General features: G+C 35.6%; 1 protein-coding gene across 1 annotated transcript in view; it reads left to right on the top strand.

The window, feature by feature from the left end:
* The window catches only part of LOC111631530 (multidrug resistance-associated protein 4-like), a 69,345-nt gene that overhangs the window by 39,164 nt on the left and 13,143 nt on the right, over positions 1 to 17,038 (top strand). The window contains exons 19-22 of the mRNA XM_023375786.1: positions 223 to 377; positions 4,681 to 4,907; positions 5,799 to 5,899; positions 16,755 to 16,952. Of these exons, the coding sequence (XP_023231554.1) occupies positions 223 to 377; positions 4,681 to 4,907; positions 5,799 to 5,899; positions 16,755 to 16,952 (681 nt within the window). The remainder of the gene's footprint in view (positions 1 to 222; positions 378 to 4,680; positions 4,908 to 5,798; positions 5,900 to 16,754; positions 16,953 to 17,038) is intronic.

The raw sequence follows: 17,038 nt of genomic DNA, 5'->3' as shown, positions 1-17,038 counted from the left end.
TCTCGTCGAAATTTATTCATTCAAAAAAATGTTGTATTCTTCTATCATTCGTTTATAAAACGAATACATCACACAAAAACAATTTAAAACCTGACGCCGACCTGTTGATCGGATTGAAAACGTTGTTTCTCAGAGCTGTAAGGTTTGTCGCAATATCATAAGATTATCTTTACAGTTGTTAACAATGTTTTACTTATATTTAGTTTTTCTATTTTATTATAGAAATTAGTCAATATCATCGGATCACTCGTCATAGAAGCTATTATACATCCTTATTTACTTTTTCCATCTATTATATTATTAATCGCTACTTTCTTTCTGTGGAATTTCTACTTACGAACAGCAAGAAATGTCATGCGCATGGACGGATCGAGTAAGTAAAACAATGTTTTTCGTTTTATTGCCAAAACAAAATAAACGATGATGAGACATTACGGTTCATTTAATAGTTAAAAGAATTTATACTCGAAATACTTATCATTTCAAATTCATAATAATTGCTTATTAGCAGTCCTTCAATTAAATCTTAATAACTTAATATTGCCACTTAAGGTAATGCGTAAATATAAATATACTAGCAGACCCAGCCACGCCTTGTTGTGGCTCAAAATGTATCTATTATAAATGTATAACACTTCACCCGTGGGGGGTGGGAATTTTTCGAAAACTCCCTTCTTACATTCTCTCGACGTACCCTATTAAAACGCGATCAAAAACGCAAAAAACTGCATCTAAAATAGTATAAATAGAAGCGGGAATCTTCACGGTAAGCCTTAATCCCGTCCATCTTCCCCCAGTGGAGGGAATTTCGACACGTATATTATATAAAAACACGCGCGTATTCGAATGCGGCGTTGCGTGAAAATTTCAAAGGAACCGGTAGGAACAAAGGAACGTTACATTTTTATTTATATATTGATAGATGATGCGCTTTATTCTTTATTGTTCCTCCTGGCAGAAAAGCGAACTTAGGTGGTGGTACTCGCGGAGTTAACGCCATCTGTCGGACATAAAAGAGCTTAATCCTAGACGATATCTTTTAATTTATACGAATGTTTGGCGGAATAATATACGGCCTACGTCAATCCCGAAGGTCCATTCTAAATATTGGCGGAAGAATCTATGAAATCCGACGAGTAGTTTCGACGATTATTTCCTACTTCCAAACTTACGAACTTTATAGTATTAGTATAGATAGATATGATTATTTTGTTTGCGAAACGAAATATAAATTTGTCTAAACCTTACGTGTATTATTTACAGTGTTTTAGGTCTAACATTGACCCGATTGAAGAATATTCCCTATGGTTAATTTAATGAAGGAACGTGGACTGGGTCTTACGGTCGTATTCAATGTTTTGTCATATCCAGGGCTGTGGAGTCGGAGTCGTCAAAAAATCCGCCGACTCCGACTCCTTTTTACTTACAAACTTTTTATGTATATAAAGCGGAAAAGTATTGGAATCGTGTCAGATTTGACCCTCCAAGTTTTTGTTGAAAATCTACACGTTTGGAGACCTCCCGAACCCCTCAAAAAGTCAAAAAAAAGGAAGAATTCGCGCCCGCCTGTGTGTTGGCATCTAATTTGTTTAATTTTTTTTATTTTCCGTTCTGAGATATTAAACGATATCTCGGAACGGCTAAAGTTTAAGAAACGAAATGTGACACCGTAGCTGGCGTATAAAGGGGAATTAATACTATTAAATTTTGGTTCTTAATTAAAGGTCGACGAGGTGAAGACATAAAAGTGGTCGCGTGTCATATGTCTTAATGAATATTTTACTCGTTATTAGCGTTCAAAATTTAAAAAAATAAAATAAAATAAAACTCATCTCTACCCTCGAAGTAAGTTCTTTTGTCATTTTATAATAGTACAGTAAAACCCGTTAAAACGTTCTCGCCTAAGATGTTAGAACGTGTATGGGGACACGATTTAGTTCGACCACTTCGACGCTTAATATCTAACTCCTCTGTTAAACCATTCGACTCCGATTCCGACCACTCCGACCACAGAAATTATTAGGCTTCAAACAGGGTGAACTAAATCATGTCCCCCCCACACAGTCTAACATCCACACATATAGAAAAAAAAAACTCGAATCTTTTACGTATCTCGAAATTTCGAGGTGTCCCGAGTCCAAAAATGTAAAAATTTGGAAAGGGTCATTTTTTGACCCAGCGCTACACTTTCCCTCTATATAACAGCCGGAAAAGTAAAAATTACGAATACTTATTTATATATTACTCAGAAGAGTCTTTTAGCTTTAAAATGAAAAGTTTCTACGTTCTATCTTTATTAGAACTCTATTTATTGAATCTTTTATTCTGAGGTCACCCGATGACATCAGAATTTCCGGGTCTTTTTCGGTAAGAATTCCTCCCTTGGTGGGAGTCGGAGTGGGTAGATTTTTATGAGACTCCACAGCCCTGGTCATATCAGATGCGATGCTATGAAATTATGCTTTAAAATTGAACATTTTTTATGTCTTACCTAAATGTAGAAGTATAAATCCAAAACCGACAATCCCTTTACGAAATGAGTAGGTTGCTTTCGGCAACCGGACAATTTATATTAAAGCAGGAGTGTCCAACCCGCGGCCCAAGGCAAGTTCCAATGCGGCCCAATAAACGTGTAAACAAAACCGACAAATGTTTTAATTTATTATTTATTTATTTCAACGGCATAAACTCAAAAAAAGTTTCACAAAGCCGTAAACCTTTATTCATATTTTATTTTTGAGTGGAAAGAAAATATTTTCATAATACATAATACTTGGAAATGTGTGAATGAGGAAGGATTACTAAATAAAGCTGGAGTTGTGACTCAAAGGATTATAGACCCATATTTGGGAAAAGGGGGAAAGATGAGAAAGGACAAAAGATGTAGTAGTGAGAAACGTTAAATAGATCTTCTGTTAAGCAAACATGGACCCGTAATTTTTCAATTTTTTTCACTTCTTTATCTTTTGTCCTTTGCTTCTTTTTCCCCGCACTTAGGTCTATAATCCTTTGATCACAACTCCAACTTTATTTAGTATTTCGTCCAATGTTGCAAGATTTGGCTACATTGGGCCAAATGTGGCTACTTTTTATTTGCTTGACGTAAAAAATATCACTTGGCTCTTTGGCTACTTTTTCGGCTACATATTATTTATAATTATATTAATTGAATAAAAATGCACTTTAAATGGTGTTTCATCGCTTTTTATTAATTAGAAACCAAATAAAACAAATATTTGTGTTTTTCAAATAAATTTTCTTTAGTCTCTTTTATAATAAAGGAATTTATCTATTTCTAAGTAAAAATTGAAAGTGTCTGTAGAAGTAATTTTTTAAAATATCCTTTTTTCTTGATAAAGTTTTAATACTTATTATTATAATCTAGACATGTTAATTTTTAAGTATACTTGTATATTGGGCCACAAGTATATATTATATATACTTGTGGCCCAAAACTCCTTGACTTCTTCCAATGCGGCCCAGAGAAACAAAAAGGTTGGACACCCCTGTATTAAAGTAAATGAAATCCTCTACTCTCTGACATAATAATAATGATTCAAAATTTAAAAGATAAAAACTAAATTAGCGTAAATATTTTATCCGACATCTTAATTAATAAGAATAGGAATAAAATTGCCTATTAAACTATTTAGTTTATTTTACTATAGATAAACCAACTTAAATTTGTAAAGCTCAAACGGAGTTCCAGTAATTTGTAAAAGAATTCTGGCAAAAATGGACGTTAAAATCCAAATCCTCGGCGAAAACTTATTACGCTTCTCTGCACTGTCGTGCATTAATACAATAGAGATGCGTACGGCGTACTTTCGTCCAGCTAGGGGAAATGCTATCTTAAAATGGACGGCCCCGTTAGTGAAGAAACGGCTGCCAAATCTTACTCACTCGACTCCCGTATTAAGTTCATTCTGTTATTCGTCTAAACCCTCGTAATCTTCGAGTGTTTATAAAATGTCCTTTTGATTAGTAACGTTTCCTTCTTAAGGATTTTAACGTTATAAACTGAGATTTCGAAATCCGCGCGATCGCAACGTTTGGCCATTGTTGAGTTTAAATAATTGTACTCGACTGCACGCACGTGTTCTCTAATTCTTACTTTCGGTGTCCTACCTGTTTTTCCCACGGAATAATATTCGGGTTGACTATTGCGTGCGTATCATTAAATTAATGCGCGTATCCACTTAGTTAATGAAGTCCATTTTCACCAATTGCCGGAATACTCCTGTAAGATAAGTTTTTAATCCTCGATGAGAACAATTAATTATTTAGTTTTCTCATTTTTCTATTTCACGGGGAGTGATTAAAAATCTCCCTTCCGGTTTGTTTTGCGAGACAACGATGTAATTAATTGGCCGTGATGGTGTGATCGAAGACGTCCGGATCATTCCATCTACGGAAATTGCCGATCCGTTCTGCATCGGAACTCCATATACCATAGTGTGGCTGTTGACCCTTCTGTGACGATAGTAGTTGTTGACGGTGCAATTTACCTCTAATGACATTCGACGTGTTAATTAAAAATGACTAAACAGCTCAAATTTACAACGTTTACAATTATAGCTTAAGTAATTGTAGAATATATTTTATCCGTTGAAATAGAACGTGATCGTGTTAAATACGGCATTAAGGTAACGTAATAAGTCAGTAATATTTTACAGGAAGAAGCCCAGTTTTTGCTCATCTCAGTACTTCGCTTTACGGAATATCGACAATTAGAACGTGTAAAGTGGAAAAAAAATTCGAATTTGCCTTCGATCGATATCAAGACAGACACACAGCCGTCCGCTTTCTCTTTATAGGATTGTCTCGTTGGATGGCCATAAACGAACACGCGCTTTGCATCTTGTATCTCGTTGCCACCATGTTTATACTATTTTTTGTATCTTCCGGTAAGTATTACTGTACCACACGTATCGACATTACGAGCCAGGCAACACTAGCGAACAAACTTTATATTTTTGCACATACAAATTTCATCGAAATGTTTACAATTTAAAAATATTGTACGATATTTGGTTCTTTATGTTATTTTGTCTTATAAAAGTTATTTTAATATTAAAATTAGTACTTAAATCGGTCATTTTATTTTCAATGAACGGTTATCATTCTTAATATCGAATTTATTTCTAGCAATCTATCGATATACTGCAACGTAATGGACGGGGTTCACTTTTTCTAAATTCCTCGATGGCAAACGGTTTTACGGTCCATTGAGATTTCTTGTACTATACTAACGACGAGATGCGTTTAAAACGACCCTTCTCGTTACTCCGACGATAGTTAATGGCAGAAGATAGACAATCCGGTCTTCTAACGGTCTGATCTTCGCTCTTTCTCAATTCCATTACGCCGTATTAAGTTCTTCTCGTGTTCCGCGGATCATTTTATTTCCAACTCCCATCCAATTGTTAGAATGAACACCCTATCGTAGCCGGTGTCGTTATATGCTGTATTACCTTGATCGGAGACTCGGAAAGCAAATAACTCTCTCGCTTAAAGTTTTGTGTAAAGTTCTTTTTTACGGTAACTAAATTTTAGTTTTCGATTGTTCCGCTCGGTTTGGGCGAAATCAACTTTTTCAAGAAACATTTATTATTCAATATTTAAATAAGTTTTTAATTCGTGCCTTTAATAAATAAATTGTTTTCTCACCATTTGCTAGTTCCTCGTAATTTTCAATCATTCTATCGAATGTATTATTAAAATAAATATATATACTTATTGAATTACATTGAATTGTATATCAAAGCGTGTAACCTATAATTATATTTCTATTGCAGCTATTACCGGTGCAGAACTCGGTCTGGCAGTTTCCAGTGCCCTCTTAATATTTGTCAATTTCTACATGATGATCGACTTTGGTACCGAAATGGACAGTCAGGTGAAATTCACTAAATATACCTTCAAATAGATATCGATAGATGAGTTTCGTTAATCCGGTATGCACGCGGTCTTCCAATGGGAATTCATTTAGATCGGTGGGCTCCTAATGATTCCGGATGGTGCTCGAGGTGAAGACGAGAATGCGGTAGTTCACCACGCTACGCGTTAGGATATGAATGGAGGAATCTAGAACGATGCGATCGAGTAAAATAATTTATTTCTTTACATTACTTCCTTTGTGCCCAGTCAAATATTGCTTCTAGTATGGTCTAAAATGTACGGTAATGTCCGCAACGTTCAAATATCTAATCGAATTTCGCTTAAATACAAAAACGTCCAGAAATTGGGCATTAACGATCCGGCACCAATCAGTTTTCGTAGATACCGGATTGACGAAGGTCTGTTATAGTAAATTTCAATTCTTCGTATCGTATTAACATTGTTAATAAGGTACTGTACTGTACGTCCCACGAATATAAAAGCGCTACGGTAGTAGATCTCGTGTAAAATCATTTACATTGAACAATTTTCGTATCCTACTTATTTTTAGTTTTTTAAACTTTTAAAAATATACGTTTAAAAAATTATATTAATTTATTAAAAAAACTTAAATATCAATTTTAAAAATTAGCTTTAAAAGTTGACTGTGCCAAAAATATAAAGGCAGATTGGATATACTGTAGACCCCCTTATAACGCTTAGATACGTTCCACGCTAATCGAATTTTACGTTGTAGGAACGATTAAATACATGAGCCAATCGCAGCCCGATAGGTGGGACCTTTACGGACTAAGGCTGTTCGAAAGGTTTTCTTCTATAAAATTAACCGATTCTAGACTAATTCCACTCAACATTTCCAAAACACGTATAATTTTTTGGGAGTAATCCGTATAAACTATGCTATAAACAAAAAATTATAGGATTACTTACCGAGTGTGTACCGTTCGACTACGCCGTTGCTTAAAGCTGGTTTTCATCGCGGAACAGCACATGAAACGGCGACCGCGACTTCTAATAAATAATTTTTCGCAAAAAAATAACTTGACCTTTGGAGACATCATTAATATAAATAATTTTTATGGCCGTTGAATAAGAAGTGTTTCTTTCACAAGAAATGTATAAAATTAGTGCTGTATTAGACTTACGGTACCTAATTTACATACTGTACAGACGATAATAAACTCAACTTACTAGCCTAAAATCTCCGTAGCGTGTTGCCAGGCGGCAGAAAGCATATATATAATTATAATAAAGTTACAATAAATTAAGTTAATATATAATTATATATACAGTACCTAATTTATATATAATTAATATATAATTATATGTACAGTACCTAATTTATATATAATTTATATATAATACTAAACAGACGATAGCAAACTCAATTTAGCCGCTCCGTAGCGTGGCGCAGGGTCGGAGGAAAGTAGTTCGGCTGCTCATCCACTATTGGTCCAGACTCTATCAATCTTGTCGCGAAACGACGTTATAGGAGGTACTTTATACGAAAGTTTCTACAATTTTTTCGCTACGTTATAGGAATTGTCGTTATAGGAACGCACGTTATAGGTGGGTCGACTGTATTATTTAACTGTCTGCCCCGCGGGCACTAAGAAGGCTTCTTTAAGCAAGCCCATTATGCGTTCGGCCAGGCCCACAACGGGTGGCCGGGTGGAGACGGACGTTACCCGGTGTATTCGAACGGACCACCACCCGAAAAATTCCTCGGGCGTTTATCGACCCGTCCAGATTTGATCCGAATCCCACAGTGGTAGGCTGCCACGTCGATTCGGCTGTCGAAGCAGAGTGATATATTAATTTAAGATACCAGAGATCAAGATTAACTCGGCAGAAACTACTGTAAATGACTGTAGTTGGTTAAAATCATTACTTTAAACAACAGACAGAGAGAAATATCTAACAAACTCGGAAAAAGAGTGAAATTCTTGCCGTTAGAGTTGAAAAATTAAGCCGATCGTCCACTGTAATCGACAACTTCGAGTTCCATATAGTCAAAAGAAGTCGACAAAGCTTACAAACAGGGCAAAACGAGCATTTGTTCGACAGATTGCTAGCAACGAAACATTATTTCGAAGATTAGCAGCAATGCCCGAGTGTAATGTTGTCAAACCAACTATTGAAAGACGCGTGCATCTTACATGTAAGTCAAGAAAACCTGCTCCATCGCTGAAGCCCACTCACAATAATAAACGTTTACTACGGGTCAAGGAAAAAATAAGCTAGTCGAATACGTGGAAACAAATCGTATAGAGCAGTGATCGCCAAACTTTTTTGTTCGTCGACTCCCTACAACTTTCGAGACCTCACATCCACCCCACCGAAAAGTTTCTGTTACAAGCGAAAACAAATCTTACTATTTTAATATATTTATTTTAATTTTAATTTTTTACATCTATTGTATGTGTGTGAAATACTAAAATTAAACGAAAAACGGCTGTAGAGGTGCTAATAACGTCAGCGTACTGCGAATCAGACACAAACTTACGAATGCTTCAGATGCTTAACACTTACTATGTAAGTAAGAACCGGAACACGGAGTCGGCAATTTCAGTTTGTTCCGCGCGACTTGATCCGTAATTATTTTTCACGTTGACGGCTAGATGTGATGTACTATTAAATTCATTGAAACAATACTCAAAAACATAATAATATGTATCGTTATATTTGTGACCTTTAGTTTTAATTTTTCAATCGATCACGTTGGAGATTACTAATCTACAGTAACGAGAAAATAGTCAACCTTCTAGGTCCAGATGGTTCAAGTCACTACTGGCGTAATAAGTAAACGGAGTGTTCTAAACGACAAGGTGTGTGGTTTAGTTATTGTGTGGGGCGGTTTTAGTTGCGAGGAAGGACTCTGGTTGCTTTTTTCATACACGTACGAAAGTAATTAGTTATCAAAACGTGTTGGCCAGCAATCTCTTGCCCTTTGCATAACGTATTGCCGGGAATCGAGGGTTTTTTCTACACGACAATGCACTCATTCACGCAGCAAACTCTACTTGTGAATAGTTTTTAGCTAATGGGGTGCCTATAACGATTAGTCTGCATTCTCTTCCGATCTTAATCCGACGAAAAATCTTTGAGAATTTCTGCTAGAGCCGTAAATGCGAGTGGTCAGCGATATAATATTATGGAGGAAGTAAAATAAGCCGTAATTAATCACTGGGAGAAAATAAGCGCACCCGTCCTCTTCAGATTCATACGATCAATGGGAGGCCGCATTTACAAAGTTATTTTAGCCAAAGGAGGCTTCGTTGGACATTAGATTATTTTTAAATGTAATTTATTAACGCGTCATTAATTGTTTGAATTAATTTTACTTCGTTAAATGTCTTTATAGTTTTCGGACAGTCAAATCGATTGAAATTCTTTAAAATTGTTGTTTATTTTTACCATTTTACTTGCCGGTTGTCATATATAACAAAGAGGCAGGCGGCGATGGGTGAAGGACTGGCTCTTCAAGATTTTACATTTCTGGATTGGGTCCAAAGTTTTCAGTACGAATGATTTTATACGGAAATCTGTTAGTGCCTTTACACGCATGGGACACAACGCGCGTTTCAAAAAATTATGAAATTTATGAATTTGCTGAAAATTTTGAATTAGGGGAGATCCTTGTACCTTGGGACACCTTGTACCTTGGGACAAGCTCGTCATTTGAAAAATAATATATTGAGAAGTAGTAAGTAGCGATATCTAGTAGCTATTTCATTACAACATTCAGGATGCATGACATAAAGTCGGCTATTTCGACTAGTTTTAACGCTGTGACACATTGTGTGATTTTTATAGGTGTTTGTTTTTTTTACAATCCATTTGGATCTTGGTTTTAATCGAAATATTTTGAGGCGAGTAATTTAATTAAGGTACAGTTAGTTGAAAACCACATTCCTAACCACTTATCTTAATAAATAACATTGGATTTCTGTAATTCAAAAATTATAACTGTACTTTGTTATAAACAAGAGAAAATTGTACCTTGGGACAGTGAATTTTTTGTACCTTGGGACTGTCCCAAGGTACAAGGCGTTGCTTTTCACAACTATTTATTTAATATTATTATGTTTACTTTTGTTGTTATGTTTCTGTTGGCCGCGAAGAAAAAGAATGAAGTGAATAAGAATGTTAAATTTGTTAAAAAGGAAGTTTTTAAGAAGAAAAAAGTTGAAGTTAGTAGCTCTGCGGATGAAATTTCTGTGAGGATCTTAGAGACTGACGACTCATGTGATGAAGTTCGAGAGTAAAATAATTGTGTGGGATGCGGTGAAAATTATTTTACTACTGTACTTTGAGCACAGAAGACTGGATTCAATGCGTTACCTGTCGATTCTGGGTGCACGAAGATTGCACCTTTTTCGAAAATTACTGTCAGAAATGCGGTATTAATTCTAAAAAAATTAGTACTGTACAGTAGTAATATTTGTGACCTATATTTGTAATGACTATTCTTTTTCATAATACAAAAATGAGATTATTTTTGGTTTTCAATCATTTAAATGCCTTCTACAGAACACTTAAGCTTTATACTTACCTGCATTTCCAGCATATAAACATTTTTGTTAACTGATAAAGCTAATATTGTTATAAAGTCATCTGGCGGAAGTTAAGATTTACAAAAACGTTAGGATTGTTCGTGTCCCAAAGTACAAACATTGGTGTCCCGAGATACAATCATGGATTGTACCTTGGGACAAATATCTGCAAGTAATTATTTGACATTTTCTCATAAACAAAATAGCATAGGGTCAAGTGTTGCACTGTATATAGTGATGTTATTAATTACTAATAGAAATATTCAATAGTCATAGCTAAAGATCAATTAGAACTTAAATTATGAAGGTTTAAAGAAAAGTGTCCCAAAGTAGAAGGATCTCCCCTATCCTAATTATTTTTCTTAAAATTAGAATTTACTCGAAAGTAGCAGATAAATTAAATGAAAAATTTTAATTCGAAATTTAATATAATAACAATGATTAATGAAATTTATAAATGACTTTTCATTAGACTTTAGTTACGTTACGTAAAGAGATGAGCTTAAAAACAAAAGTTCAAATAATTCTTACATTTTCAAATTACACATTGGATAAAATAAAAATTCAGCAACGAGTTGCGTAACTTTCCCGCCTGTTAAGAGATTTAATTTATAAAAATACTTTTACATTATTAATCATAATATAAATTTTAAAAATCCTTTTGATGTTTTGTTATAAAAACGTTTTGTAGTTTTAATTATTACACAATATGAGAAAACGTTTAATTTCGGTACAGATGATTTTCGTTAAAAATTGTAAATGTTAATAACCGGTAAAATTTTCATTAAGGTCAATCCCTGTCCAGATAAGGCACGCGACCCCTTTATCTCTCTACCCTCTCGACCTTTAACCAACAAAATTTCATATTTTCCTTTTTAATAAAAAGTAAAATACACCACAAATGGATACGAGTCCAATTTTGCTTGCCACTTCAAATCATCAGGAACAGCTATTTCCATTGAGGAGACAACCTTCCTATACATGCTATGCCGCTAAAGAAAGGTTGAAATCTACAAAAAACTTCATATTATCCATTTCCCTTATACTCGAGCTACCGTATGAAATTTCGTTTTTTTAATTTTTTACTCCCTCCTGGGATATGGAACGAAATAAACGCCAACAGATACACACATATTCGCAAAATTTTTCTTTGTTATACTTTCCCGGCTGTTATAACACATTGAAGTATTGTAATTAGTGATGTAACGAATATTCGGTTACTATTCGGTATTCGGTCTATTCGGCCTATTTTTCACTATTCGGCCGAATACCGAATATTTAATCACTATTCGGCCGAATACCGAATATTTAATCACTATTCGGCCGAATACCGAATACCTAAAAACAGGAGTAATAAATAACAAAAACACAGTAAATTAATCATTTTGGTATTCAGATTTAATGTTATCGAGTTAGCGTTGTTTGTTTATATTTATTTATAACTTGTAACATGCACGAAATAAAAAAGAAAATAATATTAGTCACATGTATTCACAATATATAATTACAAAGATCAGCACACGTACACACCTATTCGTTCGAGAATCGTCGCACATCCGAGGGTCTGACCCCGCCTATCCTCTTTTTAAGCGCTCGTCTTTGCTCTTCCCTTTCTCTTTCCTCTATCGCTCTAATCCACGTATGCCTGTGCATACATCATAATACGGGCTGTGCATACTTTCGATTCGTCACTTTTCCGTCGTAGATTTCCCATTTTACAATTACGTGACCCATAGCCTGGTGATAACAGAGAAAAAAAAAACAGATATGACGTCGGTATAAGACACTTACGATTTCACAGATTCGAGACAGCTCGGTAGCCCGAACGGCCCCAGGCTTTCGCCCGTGCACGCTAAGTGACTTTTATTACAAGTATTTAGCTTTCCGAAGTCTATGACAACAATTGTTTGGCATTGACGGCCGCGAACTTCGCGCCAATAAGCTGCCTCGACTTGTTCGATTATGTTATCGACTCAATTTCATATTTATTTTCACATTTTCACTTCGCGGTCCTTCTCTCTTCTTTTTCCGTTATTATCAAGTGTAGGTCATTAGATATCATTATTTATCACATATTTCCATGTCACTTGTCTGTCCGCTACAACTGCCAAGAATTAACGCGATTGGCGAAGCTTAGTGACAGCGGGCCAATGGAGAGCGGGATCCTTGCCATAATGCGGTTTGCGGGCCAATTTTCGTACGTGCGTTAATCGAGTCGAATAGTTTGGCCGAATATTCGGTATTCGGCCTGAAGCCAAATATACTATTCGTTACAACACTAATTGTAATCTTTCTTAAATTTTTACTTCCTTGTTACATTCCCTGCCGTTTTAACGTGACACGGGTTACATCGGCGGAGTAGCGTGGGTGTCAGCCGCCCGGGGCGGAGGAAATTCTCGCCGCCCCGTTATCTAGGTATTTGAATTTAAAAGACTAAAATTCAGTTTCGTCACAAAATAAGTAACGAAAAATTCCGTGCTAGTGTAGCCACCGGTTTGAAATATCTTCATTGGATATTGGAGGTGTAAGTTGTATATGAATACGAATGAATCGTACGAGCAAATAGAAAAAAAAAGGTCGACAGGTTGCGCAGGATATCCCCGGGTGAAATTAATAGTTCACCCGGACTGTCCGGATGGTAGCACTATCGTAGGTGCGACGAAAATATAGAATAGAGTGGTTCAAATTTTTACGAGATATTATTATTATTTATTGTGAAATTTTGCCACTTCCTAAAAAGTGCCGCCCGGGGCGGGCCGCCCCACTACGCTACTCCACTGGGTTACATTCCCGGCTCTTGTAATGTAGTTTTGTCGTCCTGTCACTTTCAGAATCGTGATGCTTTTACACATCTGAATCAACAAAACCTGATATTTGGAATGTGTATGTATAGCCTATATATACTAGCAGATAAGTCCGGCGTTGCTCGGGCAAAAAGTAACCATAGCGAAAATTAGCACTTCCATTGTCGAAACCTTAATCCTATCCCTCTCCCCGCGGGGGGAATTTCGAAAAATACTCTCTTCGTGTGCGTTTTCGTGACGTACCCTAACTGTGTACCAAATTTCGCCTTTCAACTCCTAACCGTTTGGGCTCTGCGCTTATTATTACGAACCCATCTCGATCAACGAAGAGTGGACGAATCCAACGTTTAACTAGACAATTTATTTACGGTTTAATATTTTAAGACAATGGCGACAATATCTGTGAAAATGTAGAAAGTGTGTAAACTATATAAGTATTTGGTTTTCCACATTACAACTTAGATTTTCCTCCCGGGCAACGCCAGTGTAACAAGCTGCTATATAATAAATATAAACTTTCTGCTCTATTGATACTAAAAGGAGCCGGTGATCATCGGGGTTTGTATAAACTCTTTAGCATTTCTGAATAATTCTGGACAGTGGATTAAATTATCATCAACCCGTTTCGATTATACATATAGACAGATTGTACAATGACAAAACGATTAAGTTTGAGGGTAGGGATGAGATTCGTAAAATTATAAAGATTAATAACTAGTAAAACCTTCATTAAGTCCGTCCTCTCTCGAAATATGACGCACGTACACTGAGAAGAAATTTTTGTAAATTCCCTCCCGCGGAGAAGAGGGAGAGGGTTACGGCTTAACCGAAGAACTCGACTTTTATTATATTATTTTAGATACGGACTTTTCGTACGTGACTGCGTTTAATAGAGTATGCCGTGAGAATGTACGTTAAGCCGTCCGGACTCGAGATAACTCGGGCTAATTTAAATAATCGTACGTAACTTTTCCTTGTTCGATTACCCCGTAGAATTCGGCTTTTACTGTAATATTTTACGTCATTTTTTGTACTTTTGCAGAAAATCGCAAATATTTTTAGACCCTTCTAAAAATTCTCAACCATATTTAGTGTTCGTGGTATTTAAAATTGAGACGGAGAGTGCACGCGCGAGAAGTTGGCTGTATTCCAAGTCTTTGTCTTAATGTTCGATTTTATGTTCGAATTTATATTTATAAATGATTCTGGAAGATCCGACTTATTTTTGGAATTAAGTAATCCCGAAGACCTCGGAAACGTTTGCTATTCGTCACCTAGGGGTACTACGCACCAGTTACAGGTTGCAGCGAGTCTTAATTACCGTTATTTCGGTATGGTAAGCGGGTATCTAAACATTCTGTACTTGCTCTCGGAAGAGAGGGGACCTACTTGTTGCACCCGTTGAAAACAAGTAAGATCGGCTATAATCTAATAATACTAATCTTTGCTATCGTTACTTTTTGCCCGAGCAACGTCGGGCTCATTTACTGGTAAATATATAACTCGAACGCCAACTGTATAGTGTATTCGCTCGGACACGAGGCAAATCTCATCATTCATTTTTATTTAGTTGAATGATGAGATTTGCCTTGGTGTCCGAGTGAATACACTATACAGTTGGCGTTCGAGTTGCGCAACAATTACGCAACAATTACAAGTACACGGTTTCGTAAGTACTAATATAAAACTTTTTATGATAAAATGATGGCGCCGCAAACAATTTATTTATGAATAGTATGATTAATAATATAAAAGTTATCGTTATATATTGTGTGTGATATCGCCAGTTCTAATTTTTAAATTTGTGTATTTAATTGGATACTTTTTCTGTGTCTTTAAAAGACGTTTTAATTCTTATGGCCGAGTAGCCTACAAAGGAAGGTCGGTGGTCAAAAGTTTGAATTCCGGAACACTGAAAGTAGGCTAAATAAACGGTGGCTCCTTTTTTGGGCAGACTTTGTCTTCAAATCGAGGTTATTTTTTTAGTAAAATCTTTTAACGGCCGGGAAATTTACGCTACTCGTTGCAGGATATTTTTTACTTTTTTGGCTTTGGGAGATTTCAAAACGGAAAGATTTGCAAAAATCTCGGAGAGTCAAATCTGACACAATTCCGATACTTTCTCTCGTTACGTATACATCAGTGGTTTTCAACCGGGGTACATGTACCCCTAGGAGTACGAGCGTAAATCGAAAGGGTATATCTAACTTTCATTATAAAATGGCGTATGTTTATCAATTTGCTGTAAATTATTAACGCAAGAAACGACAAAAACTTGCTTTAAAATATCCCCAGTGCAAACACCGATTTACCTTTTAATAGTCTAAACAACTCGTTTATCCACGCCATTAGTGCCGAGTGAACCTGTAGTCTAGTAAAATTACGGTTTAAGCGAGTATTAATTTTAGAATAGAAAAAAAAATGTTTGTATTCTATAATTATTGGTCGATAAGATTGGGACTTTTGGTGTTTTTACTGGACTACTGGTATTAGGAGTAACGAGGCCCTGATCGTACCCCCACCGTGCAATGCGTGTCACTGCACGCGCGCATTACTCGATATTTAGCAAATTTAAACGTTACATTTGTTACAAAAATTGAAGGATTCATGTAGTGTTCTGCGCATTATAAATTCGCAGCCATTACTTTCAATGTCAGTACACAATTATAATCTGTATTTAACAACGTGGAAAGCAAATTTTGAAAAAATTGCCGAAGATTTATGGCAACAAATATCACATTAAATTTTGTTAGAAATTATTGTAGAATAATTTAANATGACATCTGCACAACCACCACCAACACAACCAGTGGTACCACCTCGTCGAAGCAGTCCAAATTTTTCTCATTTACGTAGTCAGTCATTAGGCTCGGCAGAAGCTTTTGTATTTCAAAATTCAGGTAATAAATCGGTCACATATGATCGATCACAACATATTAAATCAGCACAACCAGAAATTCAGAATCATTCCCAAACAAAAAGTACATGGGCTAATGGGAACATTTCTTCATCACCACAAGGGAACCAAATATCTCATTAAATTTTGTTAGAAATTATTCTAGAATAATTTAAATTTTCTTTATTGTTAATTATAATTATTTATTTTTAGGAAATGTAATTTATGCGTGTATTGAAATGACTTGTGTGATTTTATATAATATACTTATCAAATAATAATAAATAAATGTATGTACTTGATTAAATTTATTATTACTTACGTAAAATAAGTAATTCACTTTTAGTTATAGTTAGTTAGTTTTTTTATGGCGTTCAGTTATAAGGGCTGTATATATCTAACGTAGTAATTATAAAATTTACATACATAAATACAAGGGGTACTCGAGAAACAACAAATGGGCTAATGGGGTACATGGACAAAAAGGGCTGAGAACCACTGGTATACATAAAACCGACCTCGAGTTATGTTTTGCGATGGTCTCTTATACGCCTTGGAATGAAGAAAATTACTATTAAGCTTTTTACAACATTTCAGTTATCGTCCGTGGAACGTGTCGCAGATTATAGTTCATTACCGTCAGAAGCTGCCGATGAATCACCAGATATTACGCGTCCTCCGGAGAACTGGCCGTTAAATGGATCCATTATTTTTGATAACGTTTCCTTAAAATATTCATCGGAGAAGCAACCCGTAGTAAAAAATCTTAACTTTCGTATTAAAAATGGAGAAAAGGTAAGAAAATGTTTCTAACATAAACGACCGGCATCTCGGAACTTATGTAACTTAACTAAGTGCTATAAGGGCTCGGCCTCTATAAG

The sequence above is a fragment of the Centruroides sculpturatus genome, unplaced genomic scaffold (assembly GCF_000671375.1).
Source record: "Centruroides sculpturatus isolate CEXI.00-Female unplaced genomic scaffold, Cexi_2.0 scaffold412, whole genome shotgun sequence".
Classification (NCBI taxonomy): Eukaryota; Metazoa; Arthropoda; class Arachnida; order Scorpiones; family Buthidae; genus Centruroides; species Centruroides sculpturatus.
Note: the sequence above shows the minus strand (reverse complement) of the source record. Positions and strands in the feature narration are given on the sequence as shown.